Source organism: Phalacrocorax aristotelis, chromosome 4, assembly GCF_949628215.1.
Source record: "Phalacrocorax aristotelis chromosome 4, bGulAri2.1, whole genome shotgun sequence".
NCBI classification, from domain to species: Eukaryota; Metazoa; Chordata; class Aves; order Suliformes; family Phalacrocoracidae; genus Phalacrocorax; species Phalacrocorax aristotelis.
In genome coordinates, this window is record NC_134279.1 from 6,775,012 (window position 1) to 6,801,453 (window position 26,442).

General features: G+C 40.3%; 1 protein-coding gene across 1 annotated transcript in view; it reads right to left on the minus strand.

Moving 5' to 3' along the window:
• Nucleotides 1-22,528, minus strand: part of TNIP3 (TNFAIP3 interacting protein 3) — a 49,348-nt gene extending 26,820 nt beyond the window's left edge. The window contains exons 1-5 of the mRNA XM_075090171.1: nt 22,448-22,528; nt 13,038-13,170; nt 3,779-3,865; nt 2,083-2,172; nt 878-943 (exon numbers count right to left, since the gene is read on the minus strand). Coding sequence (XP_074946272.1) covers nt 878-943; nt 2,083-2,172; nt 3,779-3,865; nt 13,038-13,170; nt 22,448-22,455 — 384 coding nt within the window. The 5' untranslated portion in view covers nt 22,456-22,528. The remainder of the gene's footprint in view (nt 1-877; nt 944-2,082; nt 2,173-3,778; nt 3,866-13,037; nt 13,171-22,447) is intronic.
• Nucleotides 22,529-26,442: the final 3,914 nt, after the last annotated feature.

Below are 26,442 nucleotides of genomic sequence, written 5' to 3' on the forward strand. Positions count from 1 at the left end.
GAGGAAGCACCATTTAAATTCCTGTTCTTTTCAGGGAAAGGAAAAAAAAATATCAAAGAAATGATCCACATCTCAGTAAACCTTACTGGAAAATATTAGAGGCAACTTTCCGGATAAGCACATTAGGTCATTCTGCAAAATTCCTTTTCATAGAAGAAAACAGGAGGTGAGAAGTGTCAGTCAATTAACCAACTTGGTTTTTGGAATATCAGGCAAAATTTTGAACAGCCAGCTTCACTAGGCAGCTGAATATCATGTCTGCAGCAAAGATGCCACACAGCCACAAGCAACAAATGAAAGCTATGCCAATGGGATCTTGACAAAAAAAAGGAAATAAAAGGTATTTATTTCCTTTTTTTAATGAAAAGCTTTTGTACAGAGCAGTTTCTCAAAAGCAAGAAAGTCCCTCTGCTTATAGAAGGTAGCATTCATGGAGGATTTACCTGAGAGATTCCCCATTACAAGGATCCCCAGTGAGCTTCCAGGCTTCACAAGCCAGCCACAGATGATACAGACCAGTGGCTGGGCACACCAGGCACTGCAGGCTTATTTTCAGTTAATTGCGCTCTGAAGTATGAGCAATTTTTATTACCTTGTGGAGGGCATGAAGATCTCTGCTGTCATGTCCACCCTAGTCCCTACTCTTTTAGAGCTGCCCTGCTTCTCTGGCTATTTTGTCCTACTGAAGATTGCACACACATTAGCTTCACTTTTACATGGTGAAGCTTCTTAAATTTGTGAGCTGAAGACTAAGAACGTCTTTACGTCTTTTTTCCCTAAGATATTTACTGTAGCTATGGCTGGTCAGTATTTAAGCACAGACTTGACTATCAGCAGGTAGCATACATATTCCAATAGAAGTAGTCAGCATTGTTACCTGTTTTTCATAAAGCTGTTTCATGCTTCTAAATTGATGATCCCATTGCTTGTTCACCTCCAGAAGCTGTAATTATCAGGAAGTCAGAGTAAATAACCCTTATTTCAACACCGTCAATAAATAAAAGAATAGAGCAGCAGTCTAATCCTCTGGCTATGAGTGTTCACAACCTCCTCATTATCTTGCCAGTTCGTTTCAGAAAGAGCAAGTTTAAGGTTTGGCAAGCTTTACAGTCCATCTGCCAGTGGTTTGGTATTTCAGTTAAAGTATGTGAGCGTTCAGGAAATAACATTCAGGAAACATGCAAATACACAGTAAGCTTCAGGTGAATCATTTGCAACACTGTACAAATCCCAGGCTGCAACTCCTAAATGGCCAAGGACTTTCTTGTTAGATTGCTTTAAGTTCCGTAGACATAATTCCAATTAGAAGGTCTCAGACTTCACACAAGTGAACTGAAGATTCCTATTGACTGCAGTCACTACTGGGTGCAAAACCCTCTTGCTTTCTCAGTACCACTAAACCGAGCAAGCGCACGCATGCAAGATGGGGACATTGGCTAACACCACGAATGTAAGTGGTAGGAGTGAAGTCAGCACGCGTGCATTTTTATTGGAGGAAGCCAAATAGGTCCCTCTGAAGCATTGTGCTTTGTAGGATATAAGGTCACTCTTTAGGATGCTCAGCAAAAGAACGTCTTCCAGTTTGCTGCTGTGACTAAGACACCACTGGCTACTACTCACAGTGGTTCCTTGGCCTTTGCAATAGTGATCATTAAGAAGATTTGCCCTTTATACCGTATAAATCTCTGCTCTTCTAGATTCATAGCCGCGTTACAATAAGTCATCATTTGTTTTTAGGAACAGGTCTCCAAATATAACCCTGCCTAGCTTGGTAGAGAGAAGTAGGGCTATAGGAACTAGTTTAACACAATTTTAAGCGCTTGCACACTTCAGGCTGTGAAGAAACACAAAGCAGAAAGTCTCCACAGAGAAATTGTCTCACAGGAGTGCAGGTTGAGATTCCCACAGGAAAAACATAGGTCTTGCTGGACTGGTGGATTAAACCCACCACATCATAAACGTGGTGTAAATAACAGTGATAACACATTCAGTGTTTTCCTCCCCCGGCCACATCACTGACATTGTACGGCCTGTCCTAGAGGTTATTGTATCTGTAAAGGTTAAGGGTGAACTCAAGATTACCTCTCGTCTCTGTCTTTCCAGTGAGAGGATCTGTTGTTCCAGAGAATTGGCTGATACAGTCTTCTTTTTGGTCAGTGACATGTGCCTTGACTGGAGAAAAGAAATGGTGAAAAATGAATGATTTCAGCATCCTCTCCAAGTCAAGATTATCATATAGAACTCCCATCCACCTGCCACGTGCATATAAAGAAACTGAAACAGCAACATTTTCTTACATTTCAGTACCTTTACACCTGCTGACAGGAGATTCTGAAGCGTACATCTGCTTTAACCCTGCTTGGTCTGTGTTTTAATTAAAGCATTATGCAAATGGACACAGAAATTAATAAATTATGTCTATTTGTACCATGTGAGAGACAAGAACACAAAATAGGATTTTAATTATCTTGCAGATGGTAATACAAACAAGCAGGACAAGACACAGAAGTTGAGCATAAGTTGAACTGGGCATAAATAATTTCCTTCATTTACAAGAACTAGAATAATTAGTAGTATTGCCCCTGGTAAGTGCTTGCAGGCCCAAGGCAATAAACATTAGCACAATGGGCTCGAAACAAGCAATACAGAAAATTAATAGGCCATTTAAAGAATTTAGGAAATCAGTCTGCAATTGTTCCTTTTTTTTTTTTAAAAAAGTGTGGAGTTTTGCCCATGCAGGACAACAGCAGCTAACCTCATTTTTATAATGGCAATGTCATACATCTTAATTTCCAAGAAGTTCCTATGGATTGTCATAAAAAAAAACATGTGATGTATTAGATATACGTACATAGATATATATTAAGAGAACTGCACTGGAAAAAAGATACATGCTCATAAAAATAAAATATACTATGTTCAGATACCTGGTCAGGGATTCTCCCTAAATTCTCAACCAATAAATGAGAAACTAGAATAAAAGTGTGAGCACTTCCGAGGTCTTAAACCTCCTGAAATAAATTTATCTTCTTCAGCTAGAGAATTTAAGGCTAAATACCAATGAAGAAGATCAAAGCATAGTTTTGTTGTGTCTTTTCACAGGCAAAAATCCTGACCACGTATTTGCCCATGGCCAATCCTGCTGAGCTCTAACGTGGAGCATTTGACTTCCACGCCAGAAAACACTTAATCCCTCTTCCAGTAGAAGTTCATCATATTTATCTTAATCACACATTTTAATCACATATTTAACTTCTGAATTCTAATTCTAAATTCTGAATTCTAAATTCTGAAGCAATTACCTGGCAGTCAGTGGAGTTATTCACATGTATAATTTTTTTCAGAATCTGGACCTTAGGCATGTATTTAAGTGTGTATTTAAGAGTCCTATTAAAGCGAAGAGGACAACTCACGAATCTAACAGATGTGTATACACCTGGCACCAACTGGCCCTAACACTGCTCACAGAAGTTGTTGGGTCACTAAAATGAACCACTTTCTACCCTTTGTAGAACAGCATATTAAAATGACCAGATACTTTTGGGGAGAGGGGGAAATGCTAGGGAAGGTTTTTCTTCTAAGAATGCCATATCCAAAAATATTTCTAACATTTCCTTCTGCTCTTAAACAGCATTAATCATTCAGATACATCTACAGGAACACAAAAACGAGCCCATAACTGTCAGTCTACAAAGTGACATGCATGATACCTGCACTGGCTCAAGCCAATCCTGTTAATCAGACAACACTTCAGAGGACAGCCAAAAGAGTCACTTACTTCTAGTGGGTCTGCTGGGGCTTCCATGTCATTCACACCTGCCCACGTGCATCCAAGACGGCCTTGAGCATTTGTTTCAATAGGGGTCTTTGGAAGAAGAGCAATGAAACAGATATTTTACATTGGCTAAAGGAGCAGAATTGCATTAAGACCCAGAAGATCCATGAGTGCTGCCTGCCTGTGGAAGCAGCCGAGGTTCAGAAATAAGTGGTGGAATTTTGACTTTAATCTTTTCCTCCTTCCTGGCTGGGGCTTCCCAGAAGGGTTGAAGCACGCTGCCTATGACTAATACTCCGGGCAAGGCAGTTCTCTGCTTAGTGTGCATGTAAATCGCAATCAACTGGCCAGTTCACCCCGAGAGAGGAAGTTGCACATAGAAGTCAAGAAAGGGTATTTCTTTTTTTTTTCAGTAAATAAGAGGACAGGGTTTCCTATCCCTGTTTCCAGTTGTAAAAGATGACTTACATAAGTATGGCAAGTATTAAGTGACACTAAGACAGCATGAACTATCATGATAGAAAAATTTAGTGAGTCATGCTTATAAAGGAGTAATAGCAAAGTATTAACAGCTATGGGGAAGAGCACACCAATACAAACCCCAAGATGTTTAGGGGAAAACCATAACTGGAAAATTTATTTACTTTCCTTGAAGAAAAGGTGCACAAAGGTGAAGAAAGACAGGGGTGGTTATTCTTCTCCTAAGGACATCATATTTGCAGTTCTAGTACTTACCTTATCTAAGCTTGGATCTAGCTTCAACCTACTCAAGTCTTCACTTGAGTATTCAAGAAACTCAACACTTCAGATTTGTGTCTTAGTTTCCCGTTTGGAAAAAGAGGTGAACCGTACCAAGTTAAACTCACAGGGAAGATTAACAAAGAAAAGGCTTCCACTGACTTCACATATAAAGTCACAATGAAATAGGAAAGTGCAAAGTATTGTCATCTTCAGTCTTGGAATTCTGAATAATGATGGATTTGAGAAGGAAGTGTGAAAGAAAAATGATTTTCCTTATTGTAGAAAGATCCCTGGGTCTGAGGCTTTTCCAGTGGGGCACAGGTTGCTTATCTCCTTTTCAAGGAACGGAATGAAAGCTAGCCTGTGAAATTTGACATAAATCTTGCCATTTCCAGAAAAGAATTTAGACAAAGTAAAGTAATCCTGTAAAATGGTGGAATTTAACAGCCACATTCCAGACCTCTGGTTCATAATGTGTGACTAAGCAACTCCTCTTTTGCAAGATGCAAAACCCGATTTTGAAGAAAGCTGCTATTTTATAATATTTGCATATGAAATATATCCTCCCTACCATAACGTTATTTTTGTTTTTTTCCTGGCTTATGGAGCAGCTGGAAAACTCATGGGGTATAAAAAGAGAAATTAAAACCCAAATGTTATCTTAATGAAGGTATTTTAGATTCTACATAGAAGTCATCCTACCTATCAAAAAATAAAATTTAATTGTACCTATACCAAAAATAGGCTTTGCACATATCCCTCTCAGGTACAGCATTGGTTTAAAGAAGGAAGATCTACTGGCTGATAACACAACTGCAATTTCCACAATCGCATTTCTTGACATTTTCTGTAGTGATTAATGTATCATAAGAAATACGAGCCAGGAACTGTCACAGGCAGTGAAACAAAGTAAACCTCTGTAGCACCAAAGCAAGGCTGAGTGAAACAGGAAGGCCATCCTCCGGGAAACAGACATGCGAGAAGGCCAGCTTCTAAAAATGAATAAACATACCATGCTACCTGAGAAAGTGTAGTAATAGCTAGACCATAAAATCCCCATAGTGGAGAAGGAAGAGGAAACACCACACATTTTAAAAATGAGACCATGTATTAAAATATTACTAAAAGTTTACACCAAATCAAAGCTTACACTTAATGACTTCAAAGCACTTTGCAGAAGTAGGCAATAACCCTATTATACACATAGGGAAACAGACCAACTGAATGCTAAAGGTCATCCAGATGTTACTGTCAGATCAGAGAATGATGATGTCACCTTTCACCCACAGCCTGACCATCTGTCTGTCACAGCTGCGCCTGCAGCATCCATTAGCAGGCTATCACTGCATCATTTTGTGTTCTGACTGTACTAAAGTTAGGGCACATGAAGAGTCAGGAGTCAGCTGCTGAAGAGGGTACTGTAGCTAGACACAAAGAGCAATTTCCTATCATCTTCTTGCAATGTCCCGCTACCTTGCGCTGGCCTGCTACAGTCCTACAGATTATAAACTCAAACAGTCCGTCTCTGTCTATAAAGTACCAACACTGAGCATCTGATTCATAAAAATACAATCATAAAACTTCCACGTTGCACATCTGCTCTCAAGTGCAATGCTTCCCAAGCAGAGATACCTTCCCTTACCCCGGCTCCCATGCTCGGCGGTCCCATCCCCATTCCAGCAGCAGCTAGCCTTTGAGAAAAAGCTCATGTTGAACAGCTGTATTTTACAGTCTGGCCTCCTAAGGTAAACCAGCCCCAGTTTCTGATTTCCTCACAACAGCACGCTGTGATGGGCTATGTGAGGTGCTGAGCAGTCCCTGAAGCACAGACAGAAGGCCAAACCTAGGGCACAGTTCTACTCGTGAATCACAGCTGCCACCTGAAAGATATTAGTGCTCAAATTACTTTGAAGGGAGGATGAGGCTAAGACCCTGGAGTGCATGCCATTACTCCCATCATTTAGTTCAAAACAGTTTCCTGAAAAGCTGAATAGTTTCCTGGAAAGCTAGGTAGACATTAGAACTCCAAGTCCTTTGTTGTTGATATCTTAATGACTGTATTAACAACTACTGAAAGAGAATTATTCTCTCTTGGACAGGATGATTTGAAGGTGCCATTTATAGTGGTTTTAATCAGTTACAACACTATTCCTTTCTGCTCTCCCCCTTGCCCACGATGCTATGAGAGAGCTGGGGAGACCTGGGGGAAAAGCTGAAGCTCCTGGAAGAGCAGAGGATAGAACAGCATCAGCATCTCCCCTTTCCATGCCAAAATGGCCCACACATTTGTCCACTTTCGCTCTCTGTGAATCAAGTTTTGCTGTTTGCATGCAGTGTGGCACTGCCAGTGAATGCAATTTATACTGGCCTCATTTATTGGGCAAACCTTTCACCTAACATAACAGTCTTGTTTCAAAGACAAACTGCTCCCTGCTGATAATCAATAAGCTCTGAGCTAGGCATGCCTGTGTGGAAGCTCTTATATTTGTTACTGGCCTTCCATCCTATGTATACATGTTAAAACCAGTGCCAAATTTTCTTGCATCATCGTAGCTATTGCTCTTCAAGACAAGTATTTTAAACAAAATATGACAGGATAGAAATGACATTAAGTACTCTTCAATGCCTAGCTAGGCAAGCTTAGCATTCACACAGATAACGCTGATGCCCCTTCACACAGTACCTAAAGTCAAATGTCTTTTAAAAGTCTTAACAGGAAATGCATCTCGAGGGCGACAATGTGCTGTTCAAGAACAACGGTGCTGTCCAGTTTTGCGAGCAGCTCAGCGGGAGATAGGCACCTCGTTCCCTCCCTTGCAAGTGCTTTTCTGTACTGATTGCCACATTACAACAGTACGGGGTATTGGAAAGAGAGACTATATGTGAAATCTATACAAAGAGGAGAAATGACAATGAGTAGGGAACAAAAGCTCAAGCTCTTCAGAGGTAGTGGTATTCTTCCAGCAAAAAACAGGAGAGGTTGAAGCAAAATTGTTGTCTCTCTCTCTCTGTGAAAACACTTAACGGCACTGAAGAGAAAGACAAGGACATAACATTCATTTTCTTCAGTATTGCGGACATGAAGACACTACATTTGTTTATCAGTCTACTGCTACGCAATGAAGAACTTCATTGTACAACAGCACTTCAGAAATCTGAGATATATAAAAATCCTTGAAAAGAGGACTCTTTTGGACAACTATCAGACTTCAGAAGTAAAAAAAAAAGTTATTTTAAAGGCATTTACACTTGGTTTGAAGTTATTGAATCAAATAAGCACTTTTTAAATTGCTTGGAGAATTCTGGTTGAAGACCAGATTGCAAATGCAGTCGCAAACCTGAAAATATGTTTATGGATCCAAGCAAACTTTCAAAAAAACTGTTAATTTTTTCCAGCCTGCAAAACATAGCCAGACCAGTTAAAAATTTTGGAGGAAAATTTGTGCTGGTACTACATAGTCACAGGAAGCTCAGGAAGCTTCACAGGAAGGAAGAAGGACAGCTGAACAGAGTGTCTGTAAAGCATGAACAGGTCTGCACAAAACACCAGGAAAGTAAATTTTGGAGGAAAACACAGACTTAGCAGTGTTGTCCAAATGCAAGGCAGTGTATGTTTGCCAGATGTCGCACTGTTTGGTAAATGTCTACAGAAAAGCAGAGAAGACACCCAAGGAGAAACCAAGTGTGCCTGTTCTGCACAGTGGGAACGATGTCAGCCATGCTGAGAGGATGTCCCTCAGCGCTAACGATGGCGAGTGCTCTCCAGGAGCTGCCTAAGCCACTGCATACATGCTGGACACTGCCATGCAAATTAGCACCACCTCTAACACTGCAGCAGAGGGCTTGTGGAGAAAAATCTAGTCACTGTCTTGTCATAGTCAATTAAAAATCAGATTTTACTATGGTGAAAGCGTACCTACTTTAGCTACTAACGTGCAAAATCAAGACTTGCTAAATGTGATGTAATAGCAGTGAGAAACTGGTCAGCAAGTTTTATAAATCCCAATCTAATGCTTGCAGGAACCTTAATTTCCCTAATTATTTAATCTCTTCCTCTTTAAACGAACAAGTCAGTCTGCGTCATGGCATTTACTGGTTACACTAAAAAAAAAAAAATTTACAAGAAAACAGACTGCAGAGAATAGTCTCTAAGTAGAGAAATACAACCTTGGCAACCTCTTATGGTATAACTGCCTCTGACTTCTCCATAACCACGTGTAAAATCACATCAGTCTGCAGTGGATGAAGTTGCTTTTTATAGCCTCCCTAAAATACATAGACATGCTGGCCTTTATCTAGCTGGGGTTCATCACACATTTTAGAGCAAGAACATAAGTAACTTATATTCTCTTTTCATCCATTTCTCACCCCTTATTTCTCCTTCCACTCTCTCTCCAGCAAGTCACTTCCTTCACACATTCCTTCTATCCATCCCAAACGAGGAAACAAAACGTCATTACTCCTGTTGCTGGGAAAGGCTTCTGTTACACTATCACAAAATAGACACTCACAAATTAAGATAATGAAAGCCACTTGTCACTTCTGAAAATTCCATCTGTTCAGTAACTGCAGTGAAATGAAGAACCACTAAAATGCTTGATTCAAGTAAAAGTGAATCTTCCTTTGATGATGACAAAAAGGTAAAATGATCTTTTTTCTTTTTCCCCTAGCCTATCAGGTACCTGCTGTGAGGTTTGTTAGACTTACTTTTTTTTTTGTACTCTTCAGTTGCAAAACTGGAGGAGCTAGATTTACTCTGAGATGACTTGGGTTAAAATTTGGTGGCTCCTGGGAAACCTTCTGGTTGCTTATATTTTGGTTGAGCTTTGCTTTTGGCTTTATTTCTGAAGCTGTTATTATGCCAGCAGTGCTTGCTACAATATCCATTGCAACCCCTTTTCTCCTTCTGGTGCATATGATGAAACAGTAAGAAATGAGACATTTTAGCTGCAGGATAAAATCAGCTCTTACACCAGAAAAAGAATCTACCTCTTCCTGTCTAAACCTGGTCCACGTGCTTCACCCAGAGAAGTGTGCTAGAAAGGGATTTTCCCTTAAGTAAGTATGTCAGCCTCAGCCTTTTGTGCTGTTCGGTTAGGCACTCACTCTGAGAGAAAAATATGTGCAGATGCAAAAGTGTGCCTTAACGTATTGGGAACCAGATAAAATTAGAGCAAGATGTGGTTTCAGAGTAAGTAAAACACAGCACAGGCTTCTGTTCCAGGATTTCCTTTATCCACTGTTTTCCGTCATGGGCAATGGGACTAACCCTTCCTGAACCATACGGGCATGGCTACTCAAGTACCTAAGTATTCGCAAACTCAGGCCTGATGATGAAAATCGCAGCTTCATGGAACAAAAACTGGATGACAATTTGTAACTGTAGCAAACAGACTATTTAGAGTTTTACAACATAGTTCTTGCAAGTACAGATAGCCCTTAAATGAAAAGTCTTTTCTTTTTCACTTCACACCCAAAACAGTTTTGGTGCTTGAAAATTTTTTCTCATATTTTTTTTTTACCAATTGATCCCATAAAATATATTATCTATGTCAACTGTATGTTGACACACAGCTATTTTAGTTATTATTATTCCCTTCCTATCTGATACTTCTGTCTGCCTTCACCTCCCCCAGAAAACATCCTCCTTGTGTGTAAAATCTTGATCAAGCCCTAAACATACTGAAAACACTCTGCATGAGTAATTTTTAGTAATATTTGTATTGTATAGCTTATTCCAGTTGAAGGTAATCGGATTTATACTTAAATTTGAAATAGGAAGCTGCTTTTCTGTGGTAAGAAATGTTTCTTTGGTTTCTTATAGTAAAATAGCAAATCACTTAATCCTTTTGGTGTTCAGTGCTCCCCTCTGCAGAATACAGAACAAGGAACCCTTTCCTTCCTGAGGCATGTTTTGAGGACAGGCATTTTCACAGACTATGGCTTCTGCAGGACTGGAGCTTGCAATCCTTCTCATTTACATACACTCCTGCTGTACATCGCAGCCATAAGAATTGTTAGAGAAGATGAGGAAATAGATAAGTAGATGTGAATTAAAACTTATCAGTTGTTCTAATCAGTAAAAGATTTCATCATATGTTTCCCTTTTTTTGGTCAATGGCTCCAGCAAAAGACATTTCATTAAACTGAGAAGAGCTTAAATCAGTGTAAAATAATGATGCCACACTAATGTCTCGCCTCTCAATTCAGCCTAACACTTAAAAATACCCAGACAGTTTGTTCACCTAGACAAACTATTTACAGGGACACAGGCACTCAAGTCCTTTATATTAGACCACGTAAAGTACACGTGGGTGTCAGGGACCTGAGTACACCAACAGGCTCCGCTTGCTGTGACCTGCCTGTAAGGATGTTTCTCTGTAATCGCCTCCCTCTTTTCCCTATCCGAGAGCAAGGGACATAGCATGACAAGCTGCAACTAAGGCACTAAAGATAAAGGAATCATAGGCTGAAGGACGTGCTGAGAATTAGTTCATTCTGCAGACGTACATTTTCTCTCTCTCAAATATTTGCCTTTAAAACCACACTAATATTTTATATTTTTACGGAAAAAAAATCCTGGTGAAAAAGGGAATTTGTTTACAGACATTTCCAGATAACAGTCTCAAAAGCTATTTAAGTCAGAAGGAAACAGCATTTTGGAGTGTGCAATTTAGACTTTTCACTCCAGGAAAAAATGTTACAGAATAAAAATTACTTGCTGGCTCTGCCAAATAACTTCCTGATGAATGACCAGCACTATATTGTTTCATTATTAACTTTTTCCTAATTCCTAGATATAGAATTTTCCCCACATTTTAAGTCTAAATCAGCATTTCATTTCACGAAATGACATTTTCTGGGTGTTTTTTTTTTTTCCATTTTTGTTTGTTTGGTTTGGCTTTTGTTTCTAATACTATTTTATGTTATTTATTACCTTTGTAACTGAAAGTATTTGTTAAGAAAGGTTTGTTAAGAATATTTCCTCCTTTTCCAAAACACAAAATCCGATACAGCACCTTATACTGAGGTTACTGAAGCTTACCACCACAACTGTCAAGCTGTCACTCACTTGAAGTCCAAGTCAATAACCAGCCAAGTGAAAAGCAGTTTGACTTAAAAAGTATTAATAAAAAATAGCCAGTATACTGCTAGCACTGAAATATCATAAACCTTCCTCCTTTAACCTATGGAAACCACACACGCCCCTTTCGCGGGCAGAAAAGCACTATAAATGTAAAAAGCATAAAAGCACTACTGCCATGACGTTCTGTGTGAAGTGCTAAAGCACTCCACAGAAAGAGCTGAGGTGAGCACATCCTCTCTTTTTCCTCCCCACACCCCCAAAATCCTTTCCTACATCGCCTTCTGTTGGAAGGAAGCTAACGGGGGGGACCAGGTGTTTCCACAGACCAATCATGCCTTGCTCTTCTGCCCTGTAATTTCATAGCTCAATGCTACTTGATTCTGCACCGACTTCTGCTTCTCCATGCTTATTCCTCCCCTGGGGATGGGAATCCCCATTCTTCCCTGTGGCTTCTCTCTCACTGTTTCTAATCCCACTAGTCTGACCTGGGGGCATCTCCTTAGGCTTAGCTCAGCTTCATGCCCCAAGGTCATGAGTCATTCTGGAGATGGCAGTTTACATGTGAAAGGAGCTATGTGCAATTTTGGATTTCATAGGAGAGTCATCTCCTTTACCTCCTCATCAGTTTCCTGCATCATGCTTCGGGGCACAGCCTTCAGACCTTTCCTTCCCCACCCCATCCCGTAATGGAGTCACACAGGCAGGTAAGTGTGTCATCCCTTGCAGGTGGATGGCATTCATGGCTTAATCACTCCTCTCCTCCAGACCTCTCACTCTTCCCTTTCACAGGTTGCAGAAAACAGGAATTTCCTTTTGTCCTCCTATTGTGTGATAAAAAGGAGGCTGCTATTTCAGGGAAGAGGAGGGAATCTGAGAGGGAAACCTAGAACAAATTTCTGTCCTGCTCATTAACCACTGCTTCACTGCAAGCAGAGACAACCATCTTAGCAGGTGGCTTACAATTTTCTGTTTGTAATCCCACAAAAGTATGGGTTTGAATCATCATTTTTCTTCTTCTTTCTTCCTATTTATCTAAAAGCCTTTCTGACACTCTCAGAGATCTTGGTCCCCCACACCTCTGCTCATCCTCAGTTAAATCAGAGCCACCAAATGCCAACAACCTAAAGAAATGCCAGTGTTCTTGGGGTATACAGTTTTGTGGGTTTGTGTTATCCAAAAGGCACAGCTGGCTACAAAGGGTGGCACTTTGGATAATCAGTGGGTTTAGCTGACCTTTTAAAGGACTGAAAAACATAGCTTCTCACTCAGTCTTCTTCATAACAGATTGTAGCTGCATAACAACAAAAATGTGTAGCAAGTTCATTGCATCATTTCAGAAATCAAAAAGTTTCATGCATAATCAGGTCACCCAGGGAACATCCCCTGAATGTTCTTTACTGGCAGATAAACATTGCAAAAGCCGACTGTGTTTACCTTAAGGGAATGCAAAGTTCTCTGAGGGTTCGGACACTCTTGAGCAATAGGTTTGGGGTCCTCGCACAACTGGTAAGTGGTGTTCTTCTCTATCAGGTTCCTTATTTCAACATCAAGCTCCTTACTTTCGCACCTGCTTAGAAAGAAACAGCAACATTAAACTTTACACCAAAACTTGAAGTGCAGAGAAGGTAAATTTCTCAACTGTCTTCTGAATGTGACAACACAAACAGCAGAGCTTGTACTGCACCGAGCTCCTGCTGCCTTCCTTCCTGGTATGCAATCAGAGAGCACTAGAGCAGTGTCACACAGACAATCTCTAAGTGCTTTGAGGCAGAAATTCATGTAAAGTATTTAAACAAGCAGTCTTTATGAATTTTTTTACCTTGTGCATACAAAATCCAAGTCAACCCTTTGGGGGATTATATGAAGACTGCCATGTGCCCTCAAGGCCACCCACGCACCCACACTTTTAAGAACTTTACATTCAAGAAAAATGCAATCAAAATGGTTAGATTGGTTTTTGAACTTCAAAACTAGGTGCTCAGTTCAAAGTTTTTCAATGGCACATTTTGTTTTCTGTAACACCTTATAATGCATTTTCAATTCTTTTTTTTCCCTGAAAAAAATTTCCTTTTAAAACATTCCTATCTTGTAAAATTGCTCTGTTGTGAACACTGAAATGGTGTTTGTTTGGTGGGAAAATTCTTTTCTTTCAGTCTCTCTGCTAAATACACACAGGATTTATGTGCACTTCAGGGCTTGCTCCAAATTCACAGAACTAGCAATTACGGCTGATTCACTTGGTACACCATAATTGTGGAACGTGACTTTGAGGAGAATGGACCTAGGCATAATTAAAACAAACCTCAGAAAGCACTAGACCCAACCCAAGTTTTCAAGAAATACTCATGTCTTCTCCAAGCTCAGACCTTCATTTCCTAATCAGCTTAAATGAACTCTAAGTAATGCATGACCAGAAAGCAAACTGCAAGGCTCAAAAAAGAATTACCAACCCATTATAGCATGATTAGTTCTTGATTTAGGCAGAAAATACTGAATTCTTTATCTGCACTACCAGAAAAACTGAAAGCAGTAAGAATTTATCAGTTACCACAGTTTAGACAGGCAATCCACAGGGATTGCACTGCAGGTTCTGAGGAAACTCTTGAAAGGCAATTGATAAAATTATCCAATAAACAAACTCATCTATCCTAATCATAAAAGCAAATAAGTGCAATTAATTTCATACCATAGCATAAAATGATTCACTTTATTCTTGATATTTACAACATGGAGACTAGAACAGAAATGTATTTTCATTAGCGTGAATGCAAAATCATTTGCAGCAGTACTACAATAAAATAGCAAGAGTAGCAAATAAGGACAAGTAAAACTCAAGAGGTTTTGGTTTTTTTTATTTGCCACCTAGTTGTTGGACTAGCTGGAATTTCATGGCAGTTTCAGAGCTGCCATGAAGCCTGCCTGCACCAAAAAAAAATAGTTTCATGGCAGAAACAAGATACTGGGATGTGTTTCCAGAGCTAGACCTATGGCACAGAGAAATAGGACTTTTACACAAGGAATCAAGACCAGGGTTTTTTTAGCACTGGAAGGTCCTGAAACACTGGAACACATCACATGATTTGTCTTCTCCGCAGAAATGTTTCTTTGTACTAGCCTTTTGGGTTGTTTTTTTTGTTTATTTTGAGTTTTTTTAAAACCAATATAACAACTAGTGCGAGTTCAAGGAAACAGAGTACCCAGCTGAAGAGAGTATTATCTTTTGATAGACCACTTTAACTGACCATAACTCCCTTTCAAAGCCATGGTGATTAAAAGAAAGACCTTCTTGATGTATATTTTCATGAACCTCACGGCAGTGCAGCAGGCTGCAGCTGCTCTGAGCACTTGTGGCAGTTTTCAAAAACCTCAGCTGTGTGTGGGTGGCAGGTGAGCCCCAGCAGCACGGGCACCATGTGGCAGCTTGTGAAGGAAACGGCAGAAGGAAAACAACGAAGCTTGTGAAAGAAAATCAGCCCTTTCCTGTCTCGCTAAATATTGCAAAATCCTGGATAGGCCAGTGCGAGTGACACTTATTCTTTTTTATGCAATTCTGTGTTGAGGTTCCCAAGCAATAAATTCTCAGGCAGCAGCATGACTGAGCACTCTGCTTGTAGCCATCGCTCTCAGTCAGCTGCAAAATGCAAATGTTGCGACATAAGCAGCAACACCCCTTTTCTCTCAAGTACACTTCTCTGGAAAAACAGCATCTTCAGCTCACTTGGACTCCCGTGCCTGACCCAGCCTGAGATTGGTTTGCATAAGAGAATTGGATATACGCTGCGCAGAGCACTCAGTGCTTTTGAGGATGCTCGAAAGAATTGAAAAGCCACAGCACAGAAGCAGTCGCTCATGGTGCAGTTTTAGAAAAAAGCGCATGAAATTATATTTACACAGTAAGGGAGAAGTTATTGCTGCAGCCTCCTTAGAGCCCCTAGAAATGTGGTGAAAGGAAGAGGTTAAGTGAGGTGGAATGTTACTGAGCAATATTGAGGGATTTAGGACAGAGCTACTAAAACCACAGGCCAATATTTTCAGATTGAGCTTTCAAAACGTCAGTTTTTTACCTGTGCTTAGGTAACCAAACCAAACAAACCAACCAAAGGTAGGCTAGCTGCTCTCTTTCCTTCCTCCACACACCTCCTGTGTAAGATCAGTAGAGCAACCAGCTTACCTCTTAGCTGAGGGAAAAATCTCTGGCCCTATAAGCGACCTCTGGTAAAGAGTATTCTGCTCATTGCCCAGGGTTGCAGTCACACATCCTGCTGAGGCAGCAGCAAAACCAGCCAAAGAGTTTAACCCCTCTACAGCCCCGCCACTTTGCACCTTCATTACCTCTCTACTGCAAATTACCATCCCCAGCTGCCAGCACAACCCACTCACCTGGCTTGGTCAAAGTAGTCAAGGTTTCTTAAACTCTATTAAGTCAAATAAAGCAGCTTAGACTAAAACTGTTCAGAATAAAGGAGCAATGTCTAGGTGCAGTCCTGAGGGCAGTGAAAGACGGGCAGCGATCTCTGGCAGGAGTGCAGCAGCAAGTATTTAGGCAGGCTGCACTCACCTCTGCTGCTGGTTCAGCCACAGCGAGAGGAGATGTGTGACCACAGCCTCCTGAGGTCAGAGCGTGAATCAAGCTGGGAAATACCCCATAAAGATGGTGGGTTGGCTTTAAATATTTATTTTCAGCCAGGAAGTATTCATTCCTCTGCTCTGCTCCCAGCAGTTTGGCTGACGCTGTGGCTGTAAAAGACGTTCACCTCTGGCTGCTCCCACCCTGTCTCTCTGCATTCTCTTTTCTGGGCTTCAGAATACCTGGGCAAGAGCTGGAACCAGCTGTGCCTGGGCAAAGGAAAGGGAACTGCAAAAGACTCAAAACCCTACAAATTCCTTCCTGCTCTGTAATATCCATGTGTTTCGGCATCATCACAAAATCAGATAATTACTTCATTGCCTGCATTTTCAGTGCATTTGGTTTTCCCTCAGTGTTTAGAATAAGGTCTTCTGACCAGAAACCATTGCTCCGTTTATCTGTATTTTAATATTCGCCACTTTGATATTTGGAAGGGTATATTTACTGTGATGTAAAGTGTTAATCATAGCTAGTGTATAGACCCATTTTACAGTCCAAACTTTCAGAGCACACAGATGATCCAAGTGCCTGAATAAGTTCAAGATACTGGTGATTAGGAGCTACCCCAGAATGAGACAGCTTTTGATGATTACCTGAGCTTCCTCTGGCGAGCCCTAGAGGGCACACAGCAGTTAGCTTCTGCAAAAAGGAGTTTTTTCAAAACTTATTTTGGTTTTGTGAAGTTCACAAGTACGTTTCTGCACCATTAATACCCCTACTGTTCCTCACTGTTGCCAACATTTTCTAAAATCAGGTATTTCAGGTTTTAATAATTAAATTATGCAAATAGGCAATCTGTTGGGAAAAAAATCAGAAAAATGAAATCCATTCAAATTTAGATTTTTTTTCATGTTTTGTAAAATCAATCATCAGAGAATATTAAAAGCATTTTCATGTGGGACAAAGTATATCTATGTGCAAAAGCTTTCTAAAGTATATGAAGAAATAAAAATACACAACTCTTCCTACTTACATAGTATCCTATGATTAATGCAGAAGCCAATCAAAGACTGGATTATTAACTTTTTTGTAAACTTTGAGTTAGCTGCTAAATTTCCTTTTGTTTTTCCTTTTTTGTCCTAAATTAAGACATTTCAAATGGAAGCAGAACGCACAGATGTAATGAAGGAGGCTGGTCTCCCAGCATAAGTTTTAGCAGCTTGTAGGAAGAGGAGAGACCCAACCTTACTCATAATTTCCATGTCATATCTGAAAAGTAGAAGCCGATCCCCTTCTAGCCATGTCCTGCATTAATAAGAAACTAAGTCTGTTCTCTTTGGTTTGCAAGTTGCTGTATCCATGCAGGACTTCACTGCTAGAGACTAACTGTGCCCCACAATAAAGATATGAAAGTATCTCCCACGTATTCACCTAGCTGCCTTTAAAATGGTTCTCACCGCTTGCTCTGTGGTACCTCTTTGCACCCTTTCAATTTCTAGGCCCTGTCAGCTTTTTGTAATGAATTATTTGTAAATGCTTGCAGACTTCTTACAGCAATTCAGTTTTTCAGCTGGGAGCCAGGCACAATTATTGTGCCCAACAGGTGCTTTGTACATGAAATTCCTGCGCAGATCAATGCCACCCAGCTAAATAAACCATGCTGGTCAGTCTGTCCTAACAGGGTTAGGCAAAGAAGTGTTGGTTGTACACGCACGGGAAATTTTATTAAATTATGCATGTAACTGAGCCAGAGCAAAACCTGTATTTTGCCCCAAATTATGACTAAATCCAGAACATGATGGCACCAGAAAGGAAGCATGATGTGTGGACACCAGTGGCTTCTAACAGCATCAGGGTCACTCCTTGCCGTCCATCTTTTCCGGGTCAGGAGAAGAAGCAGAAGACAGAACAACTCCCAGCAATACACACTTTCATAATGGAGTGACCACCAGTTTTTTATTTATCAAATAGCCAGGTACAAGCCCCCTGCAGAGTCCCAGCTCTGCATCTGGTACCATTTGCGAGCTTTCAGCTCTCCCTGGTTTTTACTGGAAACTGGCATCATTACTTATTAATAGCAGTTACATGGCAACAACGGACACACCTAAAAGGTGTCCCAAGGCATTGATTGCAAAATATTAATACCAAAGGCATGTAACTCTATTTGAAATAGTAATTTCAAGGCTTGTGTGCTGGGGTCATTCTCCTGTGATTGGTGAAAACACAAATACACACCATAAACAACAGTGAGAAAAAGTTTTAAGCCAGGATTTACAGCCAGACGCCAACACCACAGAGTCATATTTTGATGGGAAATGAATTCCAGAGTCTAGGGGTTAAACACATGCTCCATCCCCTTAGGTGGGCTTTTGGATGTATTTATTCTTGCTTGGCTAAGCCTACGGAGCAGATCCACAGAAAGAAATTAATTTCTGCATTTGAATTACGGATGATGAAGTGATTTGGATAAATTAAAAAATGTGACAAATTTCAAGGCAAACCATTTCATCTAATATTTCCCCTTTTTATGATAGCACTCTTCATTTCAGAAAAAGGCTTTTAGAATATAGGAGAGAATAAGACCTGGATTACTAAATATTTAATGTAATTTGTACTAGAAATAGACTTAAAATAGGAATCAAATTAGCCTTTATTCTTAAAAATGACAGTTTATCTGTAGAACTAGCCTATTCTTTTATGTTCCTTATGATTTTACAGGATTTTGCTCACTTAATTCAGTTTTGTAGAGTTCTTAGGTTTTTTTAATGTAAATACATTGGGATGTTTATATTAAAATCTTATCTAGCTAAGACTAAATGACGAAGAATTTCTGGTCCAATAAGCAATGGGAAGAAGAAAATTTTGCCAAGAAAACAAAAATACTTTTGTTACAGAAAAAAATTTTTGCTGCCTCATGAGCTCTTACAAGTTTAGTTGATTCTGAGCTGATAAGAAAATAGTTACAACATGGTGCAGCTCCCTAAGGATCAGTGGTGCTATTCAGTACTCAACACCCAGCGAGAGGATCTCCGCTCAGAGTTTAGGTTTGGGAATTCGAGCCAGATCTCTTGAAATTGAGCTCCGTGAGTTCTATATGTTCCACCTCACATGTACCACTATAAAATAAAAAATACTTTATTGGGCATAAAGCACGCTGCACTGGTACAAACACAAAAAGAACACCTGCCTTCGACAATTATGAGGATATACTTAAAGAAAGTTGTTGGTTTGTTGTTAGTTTTTTAAAAAAGCATTAATTCAAATAATTTCCAACTTAATTTTTTTAACTCAAGTTTCACCACAGAAAAATTCACCCAGTATTTTAAAAGCATGGCTGGAAAGCCAGCCACCAGCAGCAGCGAGATCTACCTAGAACTGCATTGTCTTTGGAGTGAGATGTCCCAGATGTTCTGAAAAAAGTGCTGGCGCTGTTGCTTGGAAGGCAAGTGAGAGATTAGAAATAATCTCACTCCAGTCCCAAGAAGAGAGCTCCATAAGGCACGGTGTGTGACAGGGGTTAAAGCATGTACGCACTGTGACTATAGCAGAGAAACCACTTAAACTTTCACTCAAATCTGATGTAGCCAAAACATCTGCCTGTCACCCCATAAACGTCCCTACACTTCTGTTCCCTTTACGACAAAGGAATGGAGCTTTTAAGGCATGTTTAATAGCCAGCAGCTGCTTGGCTGTCAAATGCCACATCTGGAGAAGCTGTGTGCTGTTAATGTGAACAGAAACAATTATTCTTTAATAGTTTTGCTTAATTTTAAGAATTACAAAAATCACAACAACAAAAGAGGTGCGTGTTCTTAATGGAAACACATCTGGTTTCTCTGAAAACAAGCCAAAAGAAAAAAAAAAGGGCCCAGTGACTAATTGAAGCTGCACCTATAATCTGTCCCATCTCAGTGAAGAGAGAAGGAAAGCTACTGATATAGAGGCACTCAGCATCTCCCAGACTTTGACTATTCCCCTCAAAAATTATGCAACATGAACGACAACGACAACTAGCTGGTTCACTTTAAATGGCACGTTACTTATCACACGGTGCTGCTCCCTCTGTGCCTGGAAGTTCCTGTCCTTTGGGACTGGTTTTCAGTGCTGCCACTTCACTTCTGTACCCCATACAGCCCGTACATCAGGAAAATAACATCATTCCCCTTTCACTTGGATCTTCTGCTTAATTGTACTACCAAGACCATAATTGAATTTCTTCCTGATAGACAGCATTTGGGCTGAGTTCAAACCTCAGGAAAGCCAATTAAATTATTTTTCACCAACCTTCTTGGGCTTTAAACAAGCCATGAGCGAGTTACAGATTACTGTCTCTCTGGAGGAACAGTAAACAGAGCACTGTCACCAAAACTCATCACCCGGGACTCACGTAGCTGCATGTGATCACTAGTGGAAAGGGAATTGAAGTTTTACCATGAAAATCAATCAAATGGAAAGCTCAGCCAAGCAGAGCCACCAAGTAGCATGTGCTTTCTGAACAAATTAATTCCCCCACTGCAATGCACACATTCAGAAAGCTGGTGGGAGATGGCAGGAAAGTATTGAAAGAACTGAAAACTAAGAGTTAAAACACAAGAAGGGAGACAAATCTAGACGTTTTCAAGTGCTTGCTCTTTTTCTAGGAAGACCAATAGCTAGAAAAGCTCGCACCCCTTTTAGGATACTCTCCTAGACTTGGTAGGTACCTTTTTGTAATGGTCCGCCTCCCACAGCCCATTCCAGCTGGCTGCTCACCCCACAGATACAGCTTGAGCACCACCAGTCTATTCAGATCTTACACGTATTCATTTCTATAGAAAGCTGTGATTCTGATACAACTACATGGTTGACATTTTTAACTGGTACTTGACACCACCATCTTTTCTTTTCCCGAATCAGGCATCGCCACAAACAGAACAAGACCTACGCACAGCACATTTTGCCTCCTAGTTCAGCCTTGGTCAGGGTGCAGATGCATCACCAATGCCTTGCTGACCTGGGCTCACAACTGCGCTGTACCCTTGGAGGAAAACGAGTCCATGATTCATTTGGGTCAGTGTTTCCCACACAGACCTGAGATACTTTCAGTGATCTACTAACAGCACAAGCAGAATAAACAGAGCACCATTTGAAATGCAGCCAGGATATTTGACATACAGTAGCTGACAGAGGACAACCAGCTCTGTTAAGCCAAGCCAACTTCTTGCCCATGGTAGCTGTTAGGCAGCCAAGCTTAAAGGCAGAAGCTCGCTGCACAGCTGTTTGTGTCACAGGTCCAGGGCTTGAACTGCCAGTGACTGGCACATGGTTTCACCAGGGGTGCCACCACCAGACAGGAACCTGGCACCTCCCTCCTTTCACAGAGACAGTTTGGAGTCAAACACACTGGCAGCAGCTCACAGTGTCTTGAATAAATGGGAAATCCCAGTCTGCAAGGGATTTTCAATCCAGTTATTTCACAATGAACTAACGTGGGAAAAAATGCCTCTTAGAGGAAGAAAGAAGGGTAGGGTATTATTTCTTAAGCTTCCCCAAACAATCTACAGTTACCTTAAAACAATTTATCTTTTTATATCTCTCTCAAATCCACACACTGTACTTAATACTTTTTAAAGCTACCTTTTAATCATTCTCAGCTATCTCAAAGTGTTTGGGTTTTTTTGGCCAGAGGTTATCTTGCTGCATACAGCAGTATTCAGTGAAGTACTCAGCACTATTAATAATCTTAAAGTTCCTTATTACTCACTGACAATCTTAGAAAAGCATTGCATCCTCACAGCTGCATTAGAAGCTGCAGCCATAATGTGACCTCTTTATCTTTCTATCCTACAGTACAACCTCTTTTACTGCCATTATCAGTAGAAGTAATATTGGTTAGTGAAGAAGCAGGTGCCCAGAGAGGTTGTGAAATCTCCACACTTGGAGATATCTGAAATTTACTTACACAGGCCCTAAGTAATCTGACCAAATCAGCCCTGCTTTGAGCAGGAGGTTGGTCTGGGTGACCTCCAGAGGTCCCTTCCAACCTACACTATTCTATTTTGCTCTTCTCAGTACAGAAAGTTGCCATGTTCCACTTATTTAAACAGAACTGATATAGACCTCCACAGGACAGATTAAAGCAGGAAAAAAGGTATCAGTCTGGGTCTCTGGAAGATAAACTAATTCACATATGCAGGAAACACTTGGCTATATATTTCCAATAATGCAATGTAAATTACTTCTCAAAAAATAAAAATCAAAGAAGTTTCTCCACATAAAACTTAAAGATAGTTAATACCTTTCCATCTCAACACACTGATGGGGGCACAATTCTAGATGATCCTCTGCACTTTTATTCTTCCTTTTGAGCTTCTCACAGTGAATCTATTAGAAACATGGGGGGGGGGGGAAAGCAGACTTTAAGGGTATAGAAACAATCTAGGAAGAAAAACTTAAACACACTATTACAAAGAGAGGAGATAACAATGTCTTGCCTGCATTTCTGTTTTCCTCTTCATATACCATAAGTGGCTGACAAGCAAGCCAGGAATCTACTTCCTCCTTCCTAGCATCATCACCTCTTAAGTCCACAACTCTATCAGGGACAGTTTTGCGAGGGTAGGAGCAATAACAATCTCTGGTTGCTGTGGCAAGAACCTACCCAAGGACCAAAGCTGTCAACAGCCACAGGAATACTGGAAGTGTTGCAAAAAGGGCTTTTTATTATTCATTTTAAAAGAATAAACTGTCTTAAATACTCTAGAGTTCAAGCATGTCCTCACATTGACCAGAAAATTCACATGCTTCATGGAAGCATCCAGTAAAACTCACTGCTCCAAATCTGAGAGAATTTGCATATTGAGTCTCATCTAGATCGCTTGGAGAGAAAAGAAAAGGGAGCCATGTGCGAGTTCTTGTGCACAAGTGTGCCGTTCAGGAGTTATACAAGCTCCTAACAAGATTGCCTCTTGTCAGGGCCAGCTACTGTCCAGCACTGCATTTCCAAAGAGAAAGGAGAGAAATAAAAAAAGCACCCCTCCCAAAGGAAAGGACATGCATCAGGGTAACAGTAAGCAGTCCACATTTAGATATTCCCTTTTGGATGAAAACTTTAAACAGGAAAAAATGCAAGTTTTTTTAATTTTATGAAGTACCACCACCTCTCCATCACAAGTGGGAGGACAGATGGTACTAAGAGTGAGCCAACGCCACCTCATCCAGAGGAGTCATTCTACTCCCGTGCTGCAGGCTGGTAACAGCCCTGGGTAATGTTTCTTCAGGCTATGTGGAACATTTCTAGTTCATCAGAAAAGGAGCCCAGAAATCTTATTCTTCTGATAAGATCAACATGACCAACTATAGCATTATGACAGTTGCTAGAATTGGAAAACAGGCAGGTTTCACATCACCTACCGTAAGGACAGCAACGTGACCACTGAAATGAGGTGGGGAGCCATCAAGAGTGAAACCTGCTCTTTATAAGCAAATAAGTTTTCAATTACAAGTCACTCTATTGGTAACGTCAACCAAATGTGAAACCACAGCTGAACATTTTATAGAAACCATGCTGCTTCATCTATGTGCAGAGCAGAAATTTAAAATGAAAGGTTGCCAGGAGAAGATCTGAGGTGTTCGGCATTCCTCCCCCCTCTTAATTCCCATTCCTGCAGGCATTTCACACATTTTAAATACATCTGGTAATCACCAATTACAAGTATCCTATTAAGAAAAAATGTCAATTCAGTTTCATGTGAAACTTGATTCCAGCTTGTCTGAGTTTTATGAGTATCTGTTTAATCATAACAAAAACATGTTGAAGTATGGAAAGCTGTATTAATTTGATTTCAATAGGAGCTGTAGACACTGGGTACTAATGAGAATTAAGCCTTATTGTGGAGTGCCTAAACTTGGCTTTTAGGTGTCTAACTTTAAAGTATAAAATTTGAAAAATGATGACCTAGAATGAACACTCCCCGCCACCACAAAAATATAAAATGAAATGACTAAATGAGATCTGACCATACTTGTCTGAATTAAACAACGCAATCCACAGAATTCAGGATGCTACTCCATCTCTAATTCTTCCCACTGGGCTTAGACATTTCAGCAGTCTCAGATGCGTTTGCCAAGTTACACACAGAATTGAAGCTCACGTGCTGGGAAATAGGCCACGTTAAAGGGACACAGGTTAGATGTTACTGAGAAGAAGATACCTATGGCTGGTAAAATCCACGCAAGAAGCAAAAGAAAGTTCTGAAAAACTGAAAAGAAAAAAGAAGTAGAAGAGCACAGAAGAAGATATTTATTTATTTATTAGACATGTCACTTCCTGGTTCTGCAGTGACGGGATGGCAAGCCAAATCTGGGGGCCTGCAGGGAAGGTGTGCTGCACGCTCCCTGCTGGAGAGTGCTCTGAAATGGCAGAGTGGGCACTCTGTGTTTTCTGTAGCCCTGCTCTGCCAAGCCAGGGAAACACACAGAAAGGAGCTGCTGAAACCAACAATTCCCAACCCACTGCGTGGCCCAGTTGTACACCCAGCCAGCATAAACAAGCAGTTCTCCAGAAGTCCTACTTCTAACATCTGCTGGGGTGGGGGGGGGTCCCCTCCCCTATGGCTCAACAAGGTCCGTTTTATGCATCTCCTGACTCTTAGTCATATGCAGATTTTTGCAGCACGTCCCTCAGTGCCAGACACCTTGATTTAAAGCCCGCCTATACAAGCCACCCAGCTATCAGAAGCCATTTCATTATCGTAGCACGGGATTACATCCACCCTATTTATATCCAGTCCAAGATAGGAGAAAAAGTACTACAAAGTTATCTGCAGTGATAGCTGGCATGATCCACCCAGCTGAGCACGGTCAGGCTCATGCCAGGTAAGCAGCATTGCCAACTGCCTTGATTTGCCTCCACTGTTTCCAAAACTATTGATGCACAAGGCACTGCTGGTGCAGAATAACAGGTTTGGCTTTCATTTCTTATGGGTTTTTTGGTAAAGCATGTCAGTTCTGAAAGGCTTTTTAAATTTTTTTTTTAATATTTTATTCTTCACAACAAAAAATTTACTGCAATGAGTCTGACCTGTGTTGGCAGCACAAGTTGTGCTAAATCTAAATGCACAATTATGAATCTGAATGAAAGAGAAGCAACTAGGTTATTGAACCATGTGCAAGTCATAGTTATCAAAACAACCCTAAGTTTTTACAACTATAATATGCAATTTAATGCTGTAGGTTATTGGAACAGACAAATAGAAGCCAAGATGAATAAAATTCAGGTACTTCAAAGAATTAAGGCTCTGTAGAAAATGGGGTTATAACAGTCATGTAAAGGATGGCTCAGAAACACACAAATTTTCTCCTTTTGTCAAGGCTTTTAAGAACAGGAACACCCTGAAGTAAAACAGGATCAGTTTTGCTCACAGATTCATGATGTTATGCAATAATTGAAAATGTTTGGTAAAAAAACATGCAAAATTCCCTTGGTGGTTGTCCACCAAATTTATCAACGCTCCATGCCCTAAGTATTTCCTAGATATACCAAATAGACCAAAAAAGCACTTTCTGCATTAAAAAAAAGTTTTCCACAAGAAAAAAATACATCATTCAAGAATGACAACAAGAGTCACTAATCCTAATAAAATTTTAATTATAAATTAATCACAGTCAGACAGGCATTCATCATGCTGGACCTTCAAAATGTTATCAAAATGCATTTCACAAACATCTGTATTGCACTGCTCTTGTCCCATTTTCTTTTTCTCTCTCCAAGTCTAGTTTTAGCTTAAAAGCATCCTATTTTCCCCAAACTTTTGCTCATTTTCCCCAAACCCACACTGTAATTCACTTGTATGAAAGCAATATCTTGTAGGGATACATTGCAAAATCAATGTCAGAAATGAGCCAGCCTAAAAGAGGCAGAGAAATGAAAGGAGTTTTGTTCTGTTTTTCCTGCCTAGATCAGCTCAATGATTCAATGACAGACCACCACGATAAATATGGACACTTTGTCACAGCAAAGGGAGCAGAAAACAGATAGTATGCCCAATAAATGGAAATACATACTAGCAGACTATACATAAGGAATAAACCCATTAACAAGTTACCCTCTCAGTGATACCCATTTCTGTATTGCGAAAGACCCAGGGCCTGTCACAGCCGGCCCGAGTAGACTTGCCTCATTTAAGTATTACCCATATTGCAAAATAGCTCTGAAACAAAGTGGAACATATATAATCATAAATGCTGTTGATAAACAAGCTGGTAGGTTATACATTATCTGTGTGTGGCTGT